At 36.0% G+C, this 24,790-nt stretch overlaps 1 protein-coding gene across 1 annotated transcript in view; it reads right to left on the reverse strand.

The window, feature by feature from the left end:
• Positions 1 to 24,790, reverse strand: part of SLC9C1 (solute carrier family 9 member C1) — a 114,943-nt gene that overhangs the window by 79,174 nt on the left and 10,979 nt on the right. Inside the window, 5 exon segments of the mRNA XM_038002620.2 lie at positions 10,099 to 10,273; positions 11,372 to 11,515; positions 13,398 to 13,497; positions 17,071 to 17,232; positions 22,055 to 22,183. Coding sequence (XP_037858548.2) covers positions 10,099 to 10,273; positions 11,372 to 11,515; positions 13,398 to 13,497; positions 17,071 to 17,232; positions 22,055 to 22,183 — 710 coding nt within the window.

Here is a 24,790-nt window from a genome sequence, read left to right on the forward strand (position 1 = left end):
AAAACCAATCCAAGGAAGCTAAGAATCACAATAAATGATACACAGATCTAATCTGATAGAGCTGAAAAACACACTACAAAAATTCCACAGGTGATCTCCAGTATTAGCAGCAGAATAAATCAGGATGAGGAACTTGGAACTTGAAGACTTGATCCATGAAATAAGACTGTCAGACAAAAATGAAAAAAAATGAAAAAGGTTAAACAAAACTTCTGAAAAATATGGGATTATGTAAAGAGGTAAAACTACAAAATATTGGCATCCCTGCAAGGAATGAGGAGAAAGCAAACAACTTAAAAGACATATTTCAGCAAATTGTTCATGAAACTTCTCCAAACTTGCTAGAGAGGCCAACAGTCAAATTCAGGAAATACAGAGAACCCTTGCAAGATTCTATGCAAGAAGATCATCCCCAAGACACACAATCATCAGATTTTGCAATGTCAAAATGAAGAAAAGAAAATTAAAGGCAGCTAGAGAGAAAGGGCAGGTCACCTACAAAAGGAACCCCATCAGGCTAACAGTGGATCTCTCAGTAGAAACCCTACAAGCCAGAAGTGACTGGGGGCTTATATTCAACATTCTTAAACAAAAAATCTTCAACCAATAATTTCATATCCAGCCAAACTAAGCTTCCTAAGTGAACATCAAATAAGATTTTTTTATTTCAGATAAGCAAATACTGAAGGAGTTGGTTACCAACAGATCTGCCTCAGAAGAGATCTGGAAAGAAGCACTAAATATAGAAAGGAAAGATCACTGCCAGCCTACACAAAAACACAAATAAATACACAGACTAGTGACATAATAAAGCAACTATACAAACAAACTGACATAATAACCAGTTAACACCACAATGGCACGAACAAATCCACACATATCAATGATAACCTTGACTGTAAATGGGCTAAATGTCCCATTTAAAAGATGGAGAGTAACAAGCTGGATAAAGAACCAAGAGCCAATGGTGTGCTGTCTTTAAGAGACCCTTCTCATCTGCAGTGACACCCATAAGCTCAAAATAAAATATTTTCCAAGCAAATGGAAAACAAAAAAAAAGCAGGAGTTAAACAATCATATTTGCAGACAAAACAGACTTTAAAACAACAAAGTTTTTAAAAACACAAAGAAGGGTATTACACAATGGTAAAGGGTTCAATTCAATAAGAAGACCTAACTATACTAAATAGTAATGCACCAAACAGAGGAGCACTGAGATTCATAAAGCAAGTTCTTAGAGACCTACAAAGAGACTTATACTCCCACACAATAATAGTGGGAGACTTCCACACTCCACGGACAGTAGTAAACATATCATTAAGGCAGAAAATGAACAAAGATATTCAGGATCTGAACTCAGCATTGGACCAAATGGATCTTATGGACCTCTATAGAACTCTCCATCAAAAAACAACAGAATATACATTCTTCTCATCACCACATGGTAAATAGTCTAAAATCAACTACACAATCAAACATAAAACAATCCTCAGCAAATGCAACAGAGCAAAATCATACTGTAAACACTTTAAGATCACAACACAATAAAAACAGAAATTAAGGCTAAAAAATTACTCACAACCACCCAATTATATGGAAATTAAACAACCTGCTTCTTAATGAGTTTTTGGGTAAATAAAACTCATAATAAATAATAAAATAAAGGCAGAAATCAAGAAGTTCTTCAAAACTAATAGGAACAAAAAGACAACATACCAGAATTTCTGGGACACAGCTAAGGCAATGTCAAGAAAGAAATTTATATCACTAAATGCCTGCATCAAAAAGAAAGATCTCAAGTTAACAACCTACAATCACAACCAAAAGAACTAGAGAAGCAAGAGTAAACTAACCCCAAAGCTAGCAGAAGATAAGAAATAAGCAAAATGAGAGCTGAACTGAGAAGATCAAAACACACAAAAAAAATTGTTCAAAAGATCAATGAATCGAGTAGTTCTTTTTATTTTTGAAAAAATTACTAAGACAGATAAGCTGCTAGCTCGACTAATAAGGAAGAAAAGAGAACATTCAAACAAGCACAAATTAGAAATGGCAAAGGGTACACTACCACTGACCCCACAAAAATACAAATAACCATCACAGACTACTATGAACACCCCTATGCACACAAACTAGAAAACCTAGAAGAGATGGATAAGTTCCTAGACACATACATCTTTCCAAGCCTCAACCAAGAAGAAAGTGTTTCCCTGAACAGGCCAGTAATGAGTTTCCAAATTGAATCAGTAACAAATAGACCAACCAAAAAAAGCCATGGACCAGACAAATTCACAACCTAACTCTACCAGATACACAAAGAAGAGTTGGTACCATTTCTACTTAAACTATTCCAAAAAACGAAGGAGGAAAAACTCCTCCCCAAATCATTCTATAAGGCTAGCATCATCCTAATATCAAAACCTGGCAGAGAAACAACAAAAAAGAAAACTTGAGGCCAATAGCCTTGATGAACATTGATGCAAAAATCCTCAACAAAATACTAGTAAACCGAAATCCAGCAGCACATGAAAAAGCTAATCCACCACAATCAAGTAGTCTTGATTGGGATGCAAGGTTGTTTCAATATATGCAAGTAAATAAATATGATTGATCAGAAGTTAAGACAAATTATATGAAGATCTCCATATATGCAGAAAAGACTTCAATAAAATTCAACAATTCTTTCTGTTAAAAACTCTCAATATACTAGGTATCAAAGGACCATACCTCAAAATAATAAGAGCCCTTTATGACAAACCCACAGCCAGTATCATACTGAGTAGGCGAAGGCTGGATGCATTCTTTTTGAATACTGGCACAAGACAAGGATGCCCTCTCTCACCAGTCCTACTCATTATAGTATTGGAAGTCCTGGCCAGATCAATCAGTCAAGAGAAAGAAATAAAGTGCATCCAAATAGAAAAAGAAGAAGTCAAATTATCCTTATTTGCAGAAGACATGATTCTGTATCTAGAAAACCTCATAGTTGGGCCAAAGGCTCCATCAACTGGTAAACAGCTTCAGCAAAGTTTCAGGATATAAAATCATCATACAAAATTCATCAGCATTCTTATGCACCAACAACAATCAAGCCAAGAGCTAAATCAGGAATGCAGTCCCATTCATAATTGCCCAAATAATACCTAAGAATATAGCTAACCAGTGTGGTAAAAAATCTCTACAATGAGAATTACAAAATACTGCCCAGTGAAATCAGAGATGACACAAACAAATGGAAAATAATCCATGTTCATGGATAGGAAGAATCAATATAATTAAAATGGCCATACTGCCTCAAAGAATTTACAAATTCAATGCTATTCCTATCAAACTAACAATGACATTCATAGAACTAGAAAAATCTATTTTAAAATTCATATGGAAACAAAAAGAGCTCAAATAGCCAAGGTATACTAAGCAGAAAGAACAAAGTTGGAGGCATCACATTACCCGACTTCAAAATGTCCAACAAGGCTACAGTAATCAAAACTGCATGGGTGCTGGTACAAAAACAGACATGTATACCAAGAGAGTAGAAGAGAGGGTCCAGAAATAAGGCTGCACACCTATAACCATATTATCTTTGACAAGGCTGTCAAAAAGAAGCAATAGGGAAAGGACTCCCTATTCAATAAATGGTTTTGGAATAACTAGCTAGCCATATACAGAAGGTTGAAACTGGACCCCTTCCTTACATTACTTAAAAAAAATCAACTCAAGATAGATTAAAAACTTAAATGTAAGACTCAAAACTATAAAAATTCTGGAAGACAACCTAGGCAATACCATGCTGGACATACTGACAAAGATTTCATACAAAGATGCCAAAAGCAATCACAACAAAAGCAAAACTTGATAAATTGATCTCATTAAACGTGAGAGCTTCTGCACAGCAAAAGAAACTATCAACAGAGTAAATATAAAACCTACAGAATGGGAGAAAATATTTGCCAACTATCCATCTGACAAAAGTCTAATATGCAGCATTTATAAAGAACTTAAACAAATTTACAAGAAAACAAACAACCTCATTAAAAGTGGGTAAAGGACATGAGCAGACACTTTTCAAAAGAAGACATACATGAAGCTAACAAGCATATTTTAAAAAGCTCAGTATCATTGATCATTAGAGTCATGCAAATCAAAACCGTAATGAGATACCATCTCACACCAGTCAGAATAGCTCTTACTAAAAAGTGAAGAAATAACAAATGCTGGCAAGACTGCAGAGAAAATTGAACACTTATACAGTTAGTGGGAGTGTAAGTTAGTACCATCGTTTTGGAAAGCAGTGTGGCAATTCTTCAAAGAGCTAAAATCAGAATTACCATTTGACCCAGCAATCCCATTCCTGTGTATATACCCAAAGGAATATAAATTGTTCTACCATAAAGACACATGCATGCCTATGCTCATTGCAGCACTGTTCACAAATAGTAAAGATATGGAATTAACCTAAATGCCCACCATGGCAGATTGGATAAAGAAAATGTACATATACACCACAGAATATGTATTAGTCCATTCTCACATTGCTATCAAGAACTACCTGAAATTGGGTGTTTTTTGTTTGTTTGGGTTTTTTGTTTTGTTTTGTTTTTGTTTTTGAGATGGAGTTTCACTCTGTCGCCCAGACTGGAGTGCAACAGTGCAATCTCGGCTCACTGCAACCTCCGCCTTCAGGGTTCAAGAGATTCTCATGTATCAGCCTGCTGTGTATCTGGGATTACAGGTGCACACCACCACACAGGCTAATTTTTGTATTTTCGGTAGAGACAGGGTTTCACCAGGTTGGCCGGGCTGGTCTCAAACTCCTAACCTCAAGTGATCCACCCACTTCAGCCTCCTGAAGTGCTGAGATTACAGTCATGAGCCACCACACCCGGCTAGACTGGGTAATTTATAAAGAAGAAAGGTTTAATTGGTTCATGGTTCTGCAGGGTATACAGGAAGCATGGCTGGAGAGGACTCAGGAAACTTACAATCATGGCAGAAGGCAAAGGGGAAAAGCAGGCAAAATCTTCACATGGCAGAGCAGGAGAGAGAGAGAGTGAAAGGGGAAGTGCTACACATTTTTAAACAACCAGATCTCATGAGAACTCACTCACTACCATGAGAGCAGTATGGGGGAAATCCATCCCCATGATCCAGTCACCAGGTTCCTCCCCTAACACTGGGAATTACAATTCAACATGAGATTTGGCTGGGGACACAGAGCCAAACCATATCATAATATTATGCAGCCACATAAAAGAATGAGATCATGTCCTTTGCAGGAGCACGAACAGAGCTGGAGGCCATTATCTTTAGTAAACTAACGCAGGAACAGAAAACCAAATACTGGGTGTTCTGACTTATAAGTGGGAGCTAAATGATGAGAATATATGGATACAAAGAAGGGAACAACAGATAGTGGAGACTACTTGAAGATGGAGGATGGAAGAAGGGAGAGGATCGGAAAAAAATAACTATTGAGTACTAGGCTTAGTACCTGGGTGATGAAATATTCTGTACAACAAACCCCTGTGACGTGAGTTTACCTATGTAGCAAATCTGCACATGTTCCCCTGAACCTAAAATAAAAGGTTTTCTAAAAACACAAAAACAAACAAAACAACAACAACAACAAAAACCAAAACAAAAAAACAAAAGCAAAAAAAAAAAAACCAAGACCATGTCCTCGTGTCCTTTGCAGCAACATGGATGGAGGTGGAGGTCATTATCCTAAGTGAACTAACACAAGAACAGAAAGCCAAATACCATATATCACATTTATAAGTGGGAGCTAAACGTTGAGTACATATGGACACAAGGAAGAAAACAACAGACACTGGGCTTACTTGAGAGTGGAGGCTGGGAGGAGGGTGAGAATGGAAAAAATATCTATCAGGTACTATGTTTATTTCCTGGGTGAAATAATCTGTACACCAAACTTCCATGACACGCAGTTTACCCATATAACAAACCTGCACATGTACCCCTGAACCTAAAATAAAAGTTTTAAAAAAAGAAAAAGCAGACACTTTCACATTGTTCCAAATCTTAAAGGGAAAATAGTCTTTCACTATTAATTATGTTGTTACCTATAGACTTTTTACAGATGCTCTCTATCAACATTAGAAAATTCCCTTCTATTCAAATGTTTTGAAGTTTTTATCATGAATGAATTTTACATTTTGTAAAATACTTTTTCTGCATCAATTGATATAATTTCCATAAAAATTGGATCCTATTGGTCGATGATGATTTCAATTCTTTCATATCTTTGCTGATTTTCTGTCTAGTTGTTCTATAATTTGTTGAGTTATATAGAGAGGTATTAAAATGTCCAATTATAATTTATCTATTTCTCCCTTTAGGTTTATCAGTTTTTGCTTCATATATTTTCTCACTCTTGTAGAACATATTAACTTAGAACTTATTTTTTTTTCTTCTGCACAGTCTAATCTGCCATTAAGCTGATAACAAAAATTTTTAGTTTGGATATTTCCTATTGCTAGAATTTTTCTTTAGATTTTTTTTTTTTTTTTTTTTGAGACGGAGTCTTGCTCTGTAGCCCGGGCTGGACTGCAGTGGCCGGATCTCAGCTCACTGCAAGCTCTGCCTCCCGGGTTTACGCCATTCTCCTGCCTCAGCCTCCGGAGTAGCTGGGACTACAGGCGCCCGCCACCTCGCCCGGCTAGTTTTTTGTATTTTTAGTAGAGACGGGGTTTCACCGTGTTAGCCAGGATGGTCTCGATCTCCTGACCTCGTGATCCGCCCGTCTCGGCCTCCCAAAGTGCTGGGATTACAGGCTTGAGCCACCGCCTTCACTGAAATACCCCATATCTTCATTTCTTATGTCCATTTTTTCTTTAGATTCTTGAGTATATTTTTAAAAGTTTTGCTAGTTCCAACATCTGTGTCATCTTTGGGTGGCTATTTCTATTGAATAACTTTTTCTCTTAGTAATAGACCACATTTTCCTGCTTCTTCACATGCACAGTAGTATTTGATTTTAGGCTATGTATTATGGATGTTACATTGTTGAGAGTCTTGATTACATTGTCTTCCTGTAAAGAGTTTCAAGTTTTGTGTCAGGCAGTTAATTTACTGGCAGATCACATTATCCCACTAAGGTATGATCCTAGTCTTTCTTCAAATAGGTCTAAAATACACATTTCTTTAGGGCATAATTCTTTTTTTTTTTTTTTTTTTTTTTGAGATGGAGTCTCGCTCTGTCGTCCAGGCTGGAGTGCAGTGGCGCAATCTCTGCTCACTGCAAGCTCTGACTCCTGGGTTCACGCCATTCTCCTGCCTCAGCCTCCTGAGTAGCTGAGACTACAGGCGCCCGCCACCACGCCCTGCTATTTTTTTGTATTTTTAGTAGAGACGGGGTTTCACCATGTTGGCCAGGATGGTCTCGATCTCTTGACCTCATGATCCACCCGCCTCGGCCTCCCAAAGTGCTGGGATTACAGGTGTGAGCCACTGTGCCTGGCCTAGACATAATTCTTATTTCTAAGACATGGTCTTTCTGGATTCACAACTTAACCTATGTGATTTTCAGTGAGGTTTATACACTATGGCTAGTCAGAACTCCAGTATCTGCCAGAGCTGTGTGGCCTTTACAATATCCATTCAGCCAAAAGCTCCCAAGCAGCTCTTATCTGCTGCTCCTCCTCCAAAATCTCTGCTTATTATGATTAGTATTGAAATAATGATCCAAGGACATTTAAATTTCTGGTGCTCCTTTTTCCATACAATTCTTCCCTCCATGATATTCTGCCTCCCCAAATTCTAGCTACTTAAGTAGCCCTAACCTCTCATACACGTGTTTTCCACCCAGTAAATTTACTGCACCCTGTTTGGCCCTCACGTCTCTGTGCCACATTTTTGAAGAAAGATCAGAGTGAATGTGAATTCTCCTTATGTATTCTGCTTCTCTGAAGGATCTAACCAGGCAATGTCCCTTATCCAATACCCCAAATCAGTTGCTTCACATATTTTAAACATTTTTGTAGTTGTTTACTATGGAAAGTAAGTCTGATATCCACTATTCATCACAGTAAAGACTAGAATTCCACAGACATTGATATTTTTTCTAAAAGTTCCTAAATCAATCTAAAGCGCATTGCATTCTAGGTAAAAGACCACTCAATTAGATAAATAGTTTAAAATTAATAAGAGCTAACACATATAATAGTCATATAATACAATATACCAGGCTTATTTAATCTTCACTGCAATTTTGTGAGGTAATTACCAATACTGTACAATCACACAGATGGGAGGCTGGGGCACTGTGACATTCCCAATATAACATAACTTGTGAATAGTAGAGACAGAATTAAAAAAGCAATAGGTCTTTGATGTTAGTATTTTTAACCCTTTATTGTAATGTCTCTGGGTAAGTATTAGGTTAACTGTAGGGTTCTGCTAGATTAAATTGAGAAAAGGAGTGCTACTTTCTTCTCAAGGAGTTCCTTCTAGTGAGGATATTTTACTAAATGATTTTATTTACTAAAAATTTTATTTCAAAACACTACTGCAGAGTATATCATCACTATAATTTCATCATCAGAGCTTGTATTTATTGTACAATTGCTATATGCGAAACAATGTGCCAAGCATTTTATGTACATTTTTTGTTTCTCATAATAATGCTTTGTGATGGTAGTGTGCTAGGCTGGCTCTCACTAGCTCATGAGAGCTAATCATTCAATTTCAGGAAGTTTGTGAGCTGACTGATGTTCTGTTGGTGGAAGTGATTACACAACAGAAATGGACAAATACTGCAAATTAGGGCTTCCTCTCACCTCAACACTTAAGTTACTTGTTAAATATTTACCAGCAAACCATTGATACTATTAAGTCTGTTTTGGAGTAAGGAAACTGATACTTGAGGTGAGGTGGGAATTAAAAACTTGCTGATGTCCACGCAGCAAATAGCAGCTAAGCTAAAAATTTCAGAACCTAGATCTGTGCACAAGGGTAGCCATCACACTGATCAGGTGTATGGTGATGACATTGATCTTGATTATTTGGGTATGTAGAAATAGATAGAAGGGAGAGGTCATACAATATTGGATAATTTTGATTTTAAAGGCAGTTTAAAGATGAGTTTTTTAAATATTTGGACTGAATATTATTTAAGTAGACACATAATGATTATCTTGCCACTTCTCTTTATACACTTGGAATTTTTGTTTTAAAAAATTCAGATAATAAAAGCATCAGATGCTCTGTGATATCTGCATAGAAATTTTCTTATAGAGATCCTTGTAATTATCTTGCCCAGGCACATGGTAGAAGAATTATGCCCAGTATTTTCTGCTAAGCAAAGTTTGAGGGTACTGTTTAGAGTGCTTTACCTGACAATTAAAATGTTTTGGCTCATAGCATTACTAAATGAGGCCTCAGAAAGTTACAGAAGGCAACAGGGCCAATCATAAGAAAGTTTCCACTTCTCTTGAGTGCAATAAATAATTAAAACATTATTGAGTGTACATTTTGTATCAGATACTATTTTATTTTATTTTATTTTATTTTATTTTATTTTTTTGAGATGGAGTCTCGCTTTGTCGCCCAGGCTGGAGTGCAGTGGCCGGATCTCAGCTCACTGCAAGCTCCGCCTCCCGGGTTCACGCCATTCTCCTGCCTCAGCCTCCCGAGTAGCTGGGACTACAGGCGCCCGCCAACTCACCCGGCTAGTTTTTTGTATTTTTAGTAGAGACGGGGTTTCGCCGTATTAGCCAGGATGGTCTCGATCTCCTGACCTCGTGATCCACCCGTCTTGGCCTCCCAAAGTGCTGGGATTACAGGCTTGAGCCACCGCGCCCGGCCTCAGATACTATTTTAAATGATTGATAAGTTTGAATTACTTTGAGCTTTGTAATAAACCTATTTTTAGGGTATGAAGAAACTTAGGAATTCCTAAGCTAGAATGGGGTGAAGGAAAGTTGCCAGTTGTTCCTCCTCTCCCCAGTCTTGCCATCATAGCTAAATCACTCCTACATCCCAAGTGAAGTTGAGCTACCTCACTACAAAAAAATATATTTTATATACACAGCAATAGTTGTATACAATATTCAAATAAGAAAATACAGCTTTCTTTACTTGAGATTTTTCTTTGTCAGATCCAAAATAAAGATCAGAGTAGGCAAGCAGAAGGGCCATGTTTATATTAGGCATCCCTTTCGTTTCACTCCAGATCATTGTGAATACCCAGCGCCAGCTGAACTCATGACCAACTCGAGACAAAGCAGGGCTCATTAACAGAAGGGTCACAAGTCTAAAAGACAAAACAATTTTTAGAAAGTTATTCTTTCATAGGAGTTTCTTTCCATTTCTTTCTACTCTACTCTAATCTACTCCCTGTAGAATTCGTAACTCTCAAACAAATGAGACATCTTTCACACACTGTTGACATGACACCAAAGAAAGGCGGCAGGTATTCCATAGAGAAACATGCCAAGAGAATGGTATTATTCTTTGTTTCTTTCTATTAGGTGAGTAGCATAGTAACTTTACATCATCCTTGAGTGACGCTCCTTCAGGAGGAAAAAAAAAAGTTCAGGATGTGTTGTGCATAAATTCTGAATCCCCACCCCAAATAAAAACAAATCTAATGAATAAAAAGTGAGAAAACGCTGTCTTTTTGTTTATAGATTTTAATCTTGCTGAATTGGTCCAATATTTGCCAGATTTTTTTCCCTCAGTCATATATCATTCCTATGTTTTACACTAATTTGATCTGATAATTTGGGAAATAATTTTGTTTTAGTTGGGACTAGCTGCCTTGACTTCAACAATTCAACTAGATGGAAGCAGAATGTTAACCATTTGAGTGATGGAGATTAAAGAACTAGGAGACTCTAGTTATGATGGTTTTTCTCACTCTATGCTATCTCCTTTTCAGCTACATGAACAGACTTTTTTCTACCTCTTAACAGTGGAAAAAGAAACTACAAAAATTATTTGAGAAAAAAAGACGTTTACAAAGAGGGCTTCCCTATGATTTTTAAAAAGCAATTTCTAACTGTAGTTTTTAATTAATAGAAAATTGTTTGCTGTATAATATTGAGCAAAAACAAGATTTTTATTTATAAGAGGTACTTAACATCATGAAATGTCATTACAAAAACATTGGACAAAATATGTTAAATGTTAATTGTGTTTGTTTCTAATTAAAAAAAAAACAGAGCTTGCATTGCTTTGAAATTTAGTTAAAAGCCAAGAAAAATATTACTAAGCATTTATTTGCTGATGATCCTTGGAAAGTTTGAGTCAATTTTTCAATCTAAGGTATGAAATCTTTGTGTTATTTAAAAGATGATCTTTAAACTTACTCAATTATCTATAGATAGAAAAATTTTAATGATGTTCTTACCTTAAAACAATCAGTGTGAAGTAGATATTTAATGAATAGTATATATCAGCAAATTTTACATACAAATATGTATGTGCAGGAATTAGAAGTCCAAAGAAAGTAAACACCATGAGAAAAGCAACACGTGATAGAAAATCCCAGAATCTGCATTATTCAGAAAAAATTAAAAATATTTATAATTGATTAATTTGACATCTTGATTACAAGGTTTATCTATGTGAATCATTGCGCTAATGATGATCAAAAAATGAATAAAACATTTACAAACAACTTTGACTTTTAGCTGAAAATGATGAAAAGTTATTAAATTATTTTACACAAAAGAAATGACCTGGATAAAGAAGAATTGAAAATATGAGATGGGTGAGGGTCAGTAAAAGATGATACAATCAATGGATTTTAGTCTCAGTATGGTTGCAGAATTGTTAGAATTTAGGTACTAGAGGGCACACAGTGAAAAGATGGGAGATGGTACACCTTCTCTGTTTAAGAGTTAACATGGACCTGTTACAGGTTGTTTTGAGATGTTAGTAGAATTTAACACCATTATCTTAGATTTCCACTATCTTCAAGAGTAGAAATTGGTACGTGCCATATTTTAGACAGTAAGATTCTTGCAACTGTGTTTATGAAGTAGTTATTTGTACAACTGTGGGAGTGGGTGGTTAAAGAGGAGTGGTGGACATACTTATACAAGGAGAGAAGATACACGAATTGGAAGGTGACGGAGTAAAGGATTAACTGTATGAATATTGACATCACTAAGAATGGTGATAGAGTAATATTGGAGAGTCACAGTGAGACAGGAACTAAAATCTTCACAAAATGGAGAATGTGAGTTAGAATTCTATAGATAACCACAACCAAGAGGCAGATGGTATATTCTATGGCACTAGCTTCTAAATTGGATTCTTTTAAGGAAGTGGGAGATAGAATGATTTAGAAATCAATATGAGGTACAGAGAGATCACCTACTTCAATTATAGGCTCAATAGTACTAGGAATGCAGGCAAGAAAGACATCACAACTTACAAGGAATGAAGAATAAAGATAAGTAATATATTTGAAGATCCAGCTTACAGTTGGATCAAGAAGGAGAGGAAAACCTTCAGAATAATTCCCCATATATATAGCTAATACTTGTGTAGCATTTTAAATTCTTCCCTCAACTGTGGTCCATTTAATTTTGCCTAAGTGTAAGTACAATTGACTTCCATTGTAATTGGCATGGAATTTTATTGAAGTGCTCCAGAATCCTATAAGACCCTATATCTTTTAAGCTTCTTACATCAGAATTAATTCTATCTTCTATAACATTGTCCCAAAACTCTAAAAATCATGGTTTACTTTCAGGGTCTTTGTTAACACATATGTTGTCATTATGTGGTTCAGGTCAAGTTTCCACTCTACGTATCGAAGCATTACAGAAAGTGCTCTTCCTTTTGGCTGATAACTACTCACCCCTCAGCTGAGTGCCCTTGAGCAAGGCACAATTTGCACTTTTCCACCCTTAGTCTTGCTTACATTTAGTTTGGTCATACTTTCTTTTATAACACTGCTAATCCTCTTCGAATGCCCCAGCTTACTCTTCTGATTTGCTTTACACAGCACCTCATTGTCCTTAAAATACTGATTTTTATTTTTTTTTTGCATTAGGTTCAACTTAATTTTAAAATATTGCATTAAAATATTAAAATATTACTTCTCGATTACTGCACTTTTGGAACCCTCTTACTAGTGGGTACAAGATTTTACATGGGAAATTATTGAGGAGATAATCAGAGACTTGAGGAATTAGTGGGGAAAGAGAACCAACATGGACTCAAGGTAAGGTTACGAATTTGCTTTAAATTGGAGGATTCAAAGATACTGGCAAGAAAAAATAAAATCTAGTAAAAGTTTTTAGTTGGGTAGTTTTCAAGTCTTTGAAAATCTTACTTTGGCCATGTAGATGTAGATATTGTTACTATTATGATATTATACATTCCAGTGTATGAAATAAAGTGAAAATATGCTAGCCACTTACTCAAGAAGAAGTGCTTCAGCTCCTGCTTTAAAACTTGTAGAATTTAAAAGAAGTCCCACAATGGCCAGAGTAAATATTCCTGACATTCCAAGTAACTCACCTATTTTTAAAAAGAAATAAATATAAAGTATTAATTTAGCATCAGCAGCAGCACAAATTTTACCCGAGTTAGAAGTATCAGATATTGTGACAGTACCATGACTTTTATAGAGAGGCAACTTCACCTGATTTCAGCTGAAAAATATTGCAAATTATTACCACCACCCCATGTCCTTTTTCTTCCTCCAACTTATATCCAATTGTATTGTAAAGCCTACTGTGGACATCTTTGCACGGCTTCACATACCCCATTGAGGCTAGAGCACACTTTAGAGGTCTGGTTGTTTCAGATGGGTTCTGGAGGGTTGAAATGAAAATCAGCTGATGATTTCTTTGTGAACTTGCCCACAACTTATACCTCTTTCTTAGCAGACATAGTTCTAGTTAATAAGTAAAAATTGAAATATGTGTTTTTAATACTAAAGAATATTGTGGATATTCTACTTTTATCATATATTAAATTGCCATTCATACTTCGACTAGTTCTGTGCCCTTTATGTTTCTTTGACTTACTTTGTATTCCTGTGTTACAACAGTTGTATTTTAATTACTGTAGACCTATTAAATGTTTTAATACCTATCTGGTAGAGAAAGTTCACCACTTAAAAAAATTGTTTTGCCTATTCTCACACATTAATTTCTCTAGATGAACTTTTGAAATTGTCGTGAAATTTTGGATAGGCACAGTGGCTCATACCTATAATTCTAGCACTTTGGGAGGCTGATGTGGGATGATTGCTTCAACCCAGGGGTTTGAGACTGGCCTAGGCAACATAATGTGACCCTGTCTCTACAAAAAATTTTAAAAATTGACTTGGCTTGGTGGCACATGCCTGTAGTACCAGCTACTTAGGAGGCTGAGGTGGGAGGATTGCTTAAACCCAGGAGGTTGAGGCTGCAGTGAGCCATGATCATGCCACTGTACTCCAGAGCCTGGGCAACAGAGCAAGACTCTTGTTTCTAGGAGAGAGAGAGGGCTGGGCGCGGTAGCTCACACCTGTAATCCCACCACTTTGGGAGGCCGAGGCGGGTGGATCACGAGGTCAGGAGATCGAGACCATCCTGGCTAACAGGGTGAAATCCCATCTCTACTAAAAATACAAAAATTAGCCAGGCTTGGTGGTAGGTGCTTGTAGTCCCAGCTACTTGGGAGTCTGAGGCAAGAGAATGGCATGAACCCGGGAGGCGGAGCTTGCAGTGAGCAGAGACTGAGCCACTGCACTGTAGCCTGGGCGACAGAAGGAGACTCCATCAAAAAAAAAAAAAAAAAAAAAAAGGTAAAGTAAAAGAAAAAGAGAGAGAGAGAGAAGGAAATTTTAAAACCAAAAAAATTTCTATCATTGTTTGATTTGGATTGTAATAAAGTTTAATTTAGTGAAATTAATGCCATTGTTACATTATTGAGTTTTCCCTTCTAAAGATGGAAAATTACAAGTTTTCTATTTTTTATTTTAATCCTGGCTGAAAATGGTAGCAAAGGCAGAGTCACTGTTGAATCATGAAAGAAGAAGAAATCACGGACATAGGTTCTTTGAAATAATCAAGCCCTGGATTAGGTATTATAACTTGTTAGGTGATGGTGAAGTCAGGAAAATATTTATAATGACTGTCTTAAAGGTACTAAATATAAACACAAAGCCAGGTCACAGGGAAAGTCTTTTTACATTAAATTTATATTTACTCTGTACCTTGTTTTAATGAAATTCTGTCCTGGCAGGTTTCTTCCTAAAATGTTTATTGAGACATCTTGACTCTAAAAGTTTTAAATTATTTCCTTGGGCATAACCTTTAATCTTGAAATTAGGGTTACTTATTAAAAATAATATTAGATGAAATTATATTTGTTGGATTTTCTTTTAGGAATTTAAGTATACACACGAATACTAGTACATGAGGAACCTACCTAAATTAACTGATCATTCTCTCACTGTCTGTTAATTCATTAGCTTTATTCTGTAATCCTCAGTATATTATAATTGAATTTAATCCATTGATTAATTCATTGGAAAGCCTCAAGATCCTCTGGTCTGCCTTTTCCTCTTCAGAGGGAAAATAATAAATTCCCATTACTCTAGCACTTCTGAAGAGAAGTTTTTCTATGCTTAAATTTATTCAAATTTTATATTTCCTAATAACTTCTATAATTTTCTATGTTTAGATCCAAACTATTTGTTAAGTTTATTCACTGCTATTTTACAACTTTTTACCAGTATAGAAAGAATCTAATTTTCTTATTTTCTAGTTAGTTATTGCTGGCTGATAAAAATATCATCAACCAGCTATTAAAGGGTCTTGCTGACTTTGTTTACCAATTAATTCTGTTGAATTTTCTATATGATATAAAATGTTGTGATTAATCTACCCATTTTTTTCTTTTAAAATATGTATAAATGTTTCTCCTTATCACATTAGCTAGAGCTTTCAGAATTATTTTTAATCATGGATGTGAGAATATACACCATTGTCTTATTCCTAAATGTAACAGGGACATAGTGCAGGTGAGGTAACTAGGTATTATCGTGCATGTCAATTCCGAATCATAAGAAGGGCTGTCTGAAGAGCTGAATTAAATGTTATTCTGAGGCTGTGTCAGGAAGCAATGGTATGACTAATTATCAATAGCTACCATATTTTTGTGAGGAGGTGATTGTGGGACATGGATTAATAATATTGATAGATTTTCCAACATTTAGCTTTACTTGATATGTAACTTCTATTTTGACTGCCTTTCTGATCTAAGAGTTACCAAGACAAAATATCTAATTTACAGGTTGAAACTGCCCCCCTCTGCCCTTTCGTTAGAGAGACAGCTTCTCTCTTTGTTGCCCAGGCTGGAGTGCGATCATAGCTCACTGCAGCCTCAAATTCCTGGGCTCAAGTGATCCTCCCGCCTCAGCCTCCTGAGGAGCTGGGACTATAGACATGTGCCACCACATCTAGCTAGTTTTAAAAATTTTTGTAGACATGGGGTCCCACTATCTTACCCAGACTGGTTTCAAAATCCTGGGCTCAAGTGATCCTCCTACCTCAGCCTCCCAAGGTGCTAGGATTATAGGCATAAGCCACTATGCCTGGTAGGAACCCTCTTTTTGTAGTTCATATTTAATTTAATTGCATCATGGTTGAACAATGTTTGAAATTTTATTGAAATGTTTTTCTAGTTAATTTCTGCAAATTGTCTACATGTATATGTAAAGGATATGCATTCTGTTTTGGGAGGTAAAACTATATATCTTATAAACCAAACTTCTAAGATATTTAAATATTTTTATAGCCATAATTATTTTTTGTTCAATTAGTCATGAAATTCTCTGGGAAAAGCATAATTTCTGTAATGATAATTTTGTCAAATTCTTCTTTCTTTTATAATAGTATTTAATAATAATTGGTACATTGTTTTCTGTTGTATAGATAGTCACATTTTTAATCTCTTTTGATAGATTATTTTAGTAAAAATATTCTGTCTAGATCAGTTGAATGTTTTTACTAGCTTTTGCCTGGTATACACTTTTCATATATTTTTATTTTGAAGTTTTCTATGTTATTTTATTATAGGCATAGACCCCTCACTTACAAATATAAAAGATGAGATACAGAATTGAAAAGATGAGACTTATATGATTGACATCATCGCCAAAAACAGTTGACATCCAAAATTGAATCAGTTTTGAACTTAGAATTCCAAACAAGAAACTTGCTATAATATTTGAAAAAAATTCACCCACGATGTATCGAGCTAAAGAAAGGGGAGTAAATAAGAAGTAATTAATAGAACTTGCCCTTAATTTTAATTGATATTCTGGGTTAATTTTCCTTTTTGCTATTATCTTTAAAATTAGCTAATTACCACAATGAACATGAGAGCGCAGATATCCCTGTGACATATTGATTTCAATTCCTTTGGATATATTCCCAGAAGTAGGATTACTGGATCATATGGTAGAGTTCTACTTTTAGTTTTTTGAGGAACTTCCACATAGTTTTCCATAATAGCTGTACTAATTTACATTCCCACCAACAGTGTACAAGAGTTTCCTTTTCTCTGCAATCTTACTAACACTTCTCTTTTACCTTTTTGATAAAAGACATTCTAACAGATGTGAAGCAATATCTCATTATGGTTTTCATTTGCTTTTCCCTAATGATTAGTGAGGCTGAACATTTCTTAATGTACCTGTTGACTGCCGGGTGCTGTAGCTCATGACTACAATCCCAGCACCTATAATCTCTTGGGAGGCTGAGGTGGGCAGATCATTTGAGGCCAGGAGTTTGAGACCAACCTGGCCAACATGGCGAAATCCCATATTCATTAAAAATACAAAAATTAGCTGGGTGTGGTGCCACATGCCTGTAATCCCAGCTACTTGGGAGGCTGAGGCATGAGAACAGCTTGAACCCAGGAGGTGGAGGTTGTAGTGAGCCGAGATCACACCACTGCACTCCAGCCTGGGCAACAGAGCAAGACTCTGTCTCGGGGAAAAAAAAAAAAAAAGCACCTGTTGACCATTTGTATGTCTTCTTTTGATGTCTGTCTGTTCTTAGCCTATTTTTTAAATTGGATTATTTATGTCCCATATATGGGGTCACCCTAAGTGTCCATCAATGAATGAATAAAGAAAATACGGTATACATACACAATGAAATAGTATTCATCCTTAAAAAAGAAGGAAGTCTTGTTATTTACAACAAGATGGATGAACCTAGAGGACATTATGCTAAGTGAAGTAAGACAGGCACAGAAAGAAAAATACCACATGATCTTACTTATATGTAGAAACTAAAAAAGTTGAACTAGAGAGTAGAATAATTATTACCAGAGGCTGGGGATGTAGGGAGGAAGAGAATAGGGAACTGTTGATTATGAAGTGCAAAGTTTCCAAGAGAAAGCAGTACTAAGTTTTCAGATCTATTCCACAGCAAAGTGACTATAGTCAATAATAATATATTGGTATTTCAAAATAACTAAGAGAGTAAATTTCAAATCTCTCATCATAAAAAATTATAGTTAAATGAGGTGATGTTAATTAGCTTGATTCAATCATTCTACATTGTATACATATATCAAAGCCTCACATTGTACCCCGCAAATGTATACATTATGATTTGTCCACTAAAACTAATATTAATAAAAATAGCTCATTGCCTTTGGGGTAGATGGACAATATTTTCTTGTTTCTGTGTTGAAAGAGTTTATTTTCAACTGCTAAAAGCCACACTTAAGTTTGGAAAATTTGGTCAGTTTAGTTTAAGATCTCCTTTCGGTCTCCACTGAGGAATTTATTCAGTGCCTTTAATGTGTCAAACATGTAATAGATTTTAGAGATATATGAAGGAACAAGTGGGAAGTCCCTAAACTCATGGAAGTGATAATCTAGATCTAATGTAATACATACAAGAAATACAGAAAGAGGAACGTCTCTAGGCCTCAGCTGGGTGAATCTCCTGCATTATGTTGGCCTGCCAAAGTGACTGATGGCTTCCTTCTTTTTCGGCATTTCATATGTTTTACCTTTTCACCCTGATAAACAATGTTGCAATGTATATTTCTGTACATACATTTTTCTCTCTTGGGCTTCTCTGAGTACTTTTTAGGTTCCAAAAGTAAAATTAATGCGCCAAAATATATTTGCTTTTTGGTGTTGTTACTTTTATGTTTTGCCTAATTGCTTTCCACAGAGCAATGTCATGATGCCCTTCCCAGGAAAACAGGGAGCTGGAGGCCATCATAGGCTCATTTTCTGGAACTACACATGCCTCCAGGTCACGTGAGCTCTAGACACAGAGCTGGTCATGGCAATAATTTTGAGTCCAGCATCTCCTGTCACTGAAATATAAGATGGAGGCCAACTCTAGTGGCAGAAGCATACAGGAATCTGGAGTTAGAAGACCCCAGTTTGAAAGCTGCTTTTTCCTTTAAGAAAGGAAAATACATTTTAATAAGTAACATATTTGCTGACTAGATTTGTTAAGCCAGGAAAAGTCTCAAAGCAAAGCCATTACTGCTTATACTGTTTTAAAATTTCTAGCACTCAAACTGGAAAGAGTAAGAACTCTGAGTGAAATAATCTTTCTTAATTTTTCCCTATTATAAAATATGTGCTAACTTCAAAGATTAGTAACACTGTTTAAATCATTACGGAAGTTATAAAAACAATGGTTACTCTGAAAATTATTGATTCACAATTGTCAAATGAAATAGCAGTAAAGCTTATTAAGCATCTTTATTTCTTAAAGAAAATTTGTATTTCAAAGGTGTTGAAGTTCAGAGAAAGTCCTAATGTCTAAGAAAGTAAGTTCATCGTTCTCTTTCTCCTACAGCAGAGCTTTTATTGTTGAAGTTATTACTCTTATTCTTTTACAGTGATTACTTACAGTTTTTCTTCTTCTGAAACATAAAAAAATAAAGTTCCATTCCATTGATTATTATCAAAATTACAAGGCAAGCTCTGTGGAGGCAATGGGACTTTGCCTATTGTGTGTATGGTTAAATCCTCAGGTCCTAGAATAAAAATTCTCACATAGTACATATTAATAAATCATTGTTGAATCAGTGAATGAATGAACTTCCAGATCAGAACCTTTATTCTTCCTTTTCCTTTCCCTGCTCCCAAGGAGCACCAAAAAAGTTCCCCTGATTAGCCTGTAGATGTTATTTCTGATATAAGTTTCTCTGAAATTCCGTGGTCAGTATATAATATCTTAAACAAAGCCTGGTAGAACACTGAACCAGGTTTAGTAGGTGAACATGGATCCTCCCCAATGGCATGCAAGATTGTACTTCTTTAAGGTTTTTTAGTTCCCCCAAGGGTGGCCCTTGAGTTTTTAAAATGCTTCTGAATATAGAAATTTCTTTGTTGCTCAACTTAGTCAACTTCAGGAAGGTCGTAGCTATAGGAGGTTTTAGGGTGAGCGCTCTCTGAGTGCCATATTGCGTCACCTCCCTTTGCACCCTGGATTTTAGTAGAGGTTGTATTTATGGTTGTTTGGCTTTCACACACACCACAGATGGTGAATTGGAAGTACCTAAAGACAATGTACCTTTCTGAGCTAATCTGAGGTTCCAGGTTCACCACAGATGCTCCAAGCTTCCGTGGGCTAGGCAAACTAACACCATACACAGAGCTTCACCCATCTGTTGCCCACAAGCCTCAAAGGCTGAAAGTAAATACCTCCTATGCCCAATTAGGGTAACTGTCCACCACCTGGATCAGCTCCTTTGAGGAAGGGGTGAGAGGAGTGGTGGTCCTCAGGATGATTCTTCTTGGGAAAGAATATTCTTCACTTCTGAGTTTTAGGATAAGGCAGGAATAGGAAAGAACAGAGGTATACAGGGTCCCTAGTTGCACAACCATGAAGCACTCTCTAGGGGCAGGGAAAACAATCACAGCTAAAAATCTCCTCTTCCTGAGTAGTAGCAGAAGTAATTTAAGATATTCTTCATTGCTGAGGGGAGGCGGGGAGTAGAAGAATCCCACCGCAGCAGAGTGAATTGTTTGATACCATACAGATCAATGGATTAGAATATGTTGTGGAGGCACCTCTTAAGCACACCTTTTCAACAGGAATGGGGGTAGTGGCAGCATGAGACAATGCTGCATAAGACCTTAGAACAAAGAAGACACCCAGTGCGTAGAAGAGTACGTCGTCAGTTTCTCAAGGAGACTATAATCATTGCTTTTCCAAAACCAGTGCAAGTGCACCACAATAAAAAGCTAAATAACTTCTTAGTAATATTATGAAAATGCTTTGATTTCATAGACACCTTGAAAAGATCCTATGAACCCCTCTCCTCCACTAGCCAGGGATTCAGAGACTCAAAGTTGAAAATGACTTTTCTAGGAGGAAGATACAGGGCTTTGACCAGAGAAGAGCACATAAGATGCTTCTAGGGATGCTGGTAACATGAAATTTCTTCTCCTGATTAATAGTTATATAGCTGTATACTTTATAATCACTATTATATTATACATATGTCATTTATTTTATACACACACACACACATGATAAAGGGGAGAAAAGTACTTATGGTTTAGGGCTATCTGAAAACGGTAAATGAAACAGCTCATGGGCACTTTGCAATCCCTCTGCTTACAAGCACTATTCTCTGACCCTGTAGATGACTAATAACGCATACTTCCTCTCTTATTTGACAGCTTTTTATGTTGCCTGCATGAGATATAGTCCCAGGGCAAACAGAAGAGAAGCTGCCTCCTCTCACTACTAGTGGATGCACTATTTGGTTTATCTTCTAAGCTCATCTTTAGCACATAAAAAAGAACATCTCTCATTCTGGTTGTCTGGCATTCTGGTTCATCCCAGGCCTCTCCCATAAGCATCTTCATGAAGAGTCTCAACCCAGTCTCACAACAAATATGTAACTAACATTAAATAAGTAATGGGTAATAGTGCTTTGTAAAGAGTAAGTCACTAAACCAATACTCACTATTACATTCTTACAAATATAACTTATGGTAGGATATTACAAAATACACATCAGCTTTCAGAAAATACAGGAGTCTGATGTTAAGAAAAAAACATTTTAAAAAAAAGATCCTTACCTATGGTATGGTTCCTTTTATTTTGTTGTTCTTTGTCAAAATCCATAATACTAGTAAATATAATTAACGATATAACAGAGGTCATCAGACTTTCTCCATTAATTAAACTGATGAGGCTTCTAGAAAGCCCTACATATGTTGAGGGGGAAAGATGTTTTATAACGTGAGAAAAACATTAAATATTAAATGTTAAAGAATAAAATTTTCTTAGCAACTATAAGGATGGTCTTAGCTATGGATTTACTGCAAGTTAAGTTTAGACCATCATAATTGGCACTAAACTAATTAGGGTCCATTATGTTTATGTAAGTGAGATAATTAAAGTTCTCATTCCTTGCTTCAAAGTACAGAGGAAAACATGAAATTTATTATTTTTAATTCAGTGAGTTGTTCTATATAAATACATGCATGACAAATCAGATATATTTAAGGCAAGACAGAAAATGATGATTGAGGAATAAAATAAAGTTACAAACCAAAGCTTTAGAACATAACGTAAGTATTAAGGCAATTGTTCACATAATCTAGCTAGGCTTAGAGATTATCTGACTTTCTCATTCATTCTTCCCAATGGTTTTAGAAATCAGTCTCCATGAATGGAGAGTTCCTGATATTATGCACTTCCATCCAAATTTTCCTCTATTTATGATGGCATTCTAAGTTTAAATGTCTATCAGTTCTCCTTTTCCTCTGCCCTTAAATGGGCATGTAGTGGTAAAGCTACAACTTTGAGCATCTATAGTGATTTTCTAAAACTCATAGGAGGAAATGTTATTATACAGTAAAAATCCTTTCTGTGAATCAACCAGTCTATAACCACAATCACAACCTAACTACAATCAGTATTACACTACAATCACTGATAGAAGAGAAGAAACACCCAGGCTGTTCCTGTGTGGCTCGATTGCCTTGGCCATCCCATACTTCACCTCTGCCTGTATCTAAGCCCTTCGCTGTAAGACTTTAGTGTTTCTCACCAAAAAGATCTAGTTTGTTTTGTTATGAGACTCAATGAGAGCAGAAAAGTTCTGCCTCCTCTCTGACTCCTGCCACCGCCACGGCAGCATTCCTCTGTAGGAATATAAGAGATACATGAAGGAAAGGTAGATCTTCCCAACTGAGGCCATCCTGGATCACTTAGCACCCCCAGTGTCCACCAGCTGATGATAGATTCCTTAGTGAACCTAGCAAGATCAGCAGGACCCAGCCCATATCATCAGAACTGCTGGATTCGTGAGAAATAATAAATAATTGTTGTTTTAAGCCACCACATTTGGAGTTGTTTATTACTCAGCAGAACCTAACTGATATTATTGTATAAATGGAACTATGGCAAAATGTAAATATTCAGAAATACATAGTAGATAATATAAGGGCATAGGAGGAGTCAAAGGACCATGAGAAGCTCAAGCCAATGTGAATGTACTTATGTATTCTGATAGTCTTGGGCAAATTTTTCATATATATATATATGAAAATATATATATATATGTGCACATACACACGCACACACACATACACATATATACGTCTTTCTAAATCTTATAAATCTTGTTTTGTAAATTCAGGAACAATGCTGCCAAGAAGAAATTACTTTTAAAAATGTCTTCTGGAAAGATACAGGGGGGAGAGAAACAAAATTCTGAAAGTAATGGCAAGATGGACAAAATTTATGAAAATAACCTTGCAAGGTACTCTGAGTAAATTAAATTCAATTGTGGCAGGGTAGAAAATCAGTGGAATACTAGATTACAAGATAAGAAAGTTAGACAAGAATGAAATCAACTCTCAGGTATCATAAGAGTCTCTCAAATATAGAGGAGAAAAGGGTTGGCATTGACAGTCACAAGGAGGCAGGGATGTGGGCTGAGAGTGTGGGGAGGAAGACAGGAATTCAGGGTTGGGTGGTGGATGTTGGTATCTTCTTCTAAAGTGTCATCTCACTCTCTTAATGTCCTTTGTCTTGAAGGCTCAGTTCTCATTTATTCATATATTTACACTTGATGTATCTCCCCTACTCTATTTCTACTTGCCTCAGATAGCTATTTCCCCTTTAACTGGTTGCAAAGTGAAATTAAAATTGAAAAGAGTGTGTGTGTTGTGTGTGTGCAAATGTATGCCTGTGTGTGCCATATTAATATTCTATTTTAAAGCAATTTTTCTAGTTCTCATTATTAAAAAGTGATGAAAAGAGACAATAAAATTATTGTTTTTCTTGCATGAGGCTTTTTTTGTTTTTGTTTTTCTGGGCTAAATTGAGTTGATATTTTACTTTTAAATATAGACTGATTTTTCTTAAAATAGTATACACTCAAAACACTGTATGACTGATGATTTTTACCAGTTTTTGACTTTTTAGGCTTTCAGTCTTGATGATGACAATGATGCCAAAGGCAAAATACTTTTTAAATGGAATTGTCCTAATGATTCTTTACAAAGGAAAAGAAATATTGGGCAACAGAAATGTCATGACAGTGTATATGCAATATTGTAATGTCCCAGAATTATTCTGTTGGCTCAAGGTAGAAGTACGCATAAAGTCAAGGATTCTAAATGAATTCCCTCCCTCATTGCACAATTGGGTAGAATACTTTTTTTGACACTAAATAAGCCCGTCACTGGCATTTCTTCTGCCCTAAGCATGACCTCCAAAATCTCTGCTTAATCCCCAACCCCCAATCCCTCACTACCTGACTTCTCATACTGGAAAGCTACCAAAAACAAAAGATTTTAAAA

Source organism: Chlorocebus sabaeus, chromosome 22, assembly GCF_047675955.1.
Source record: "Chlorocebus sabaeus isolate Y175 chromosome 22, mChlSab1.0.hap1, whole genome shotgun sequence".
Classification (NCBI taxonomy): Eukaryota; Metazoa; Chordata; class Mammalia; order Primates; family Cercopithecidae; genus Chlorocebus; species Chlorocebus sabaeus.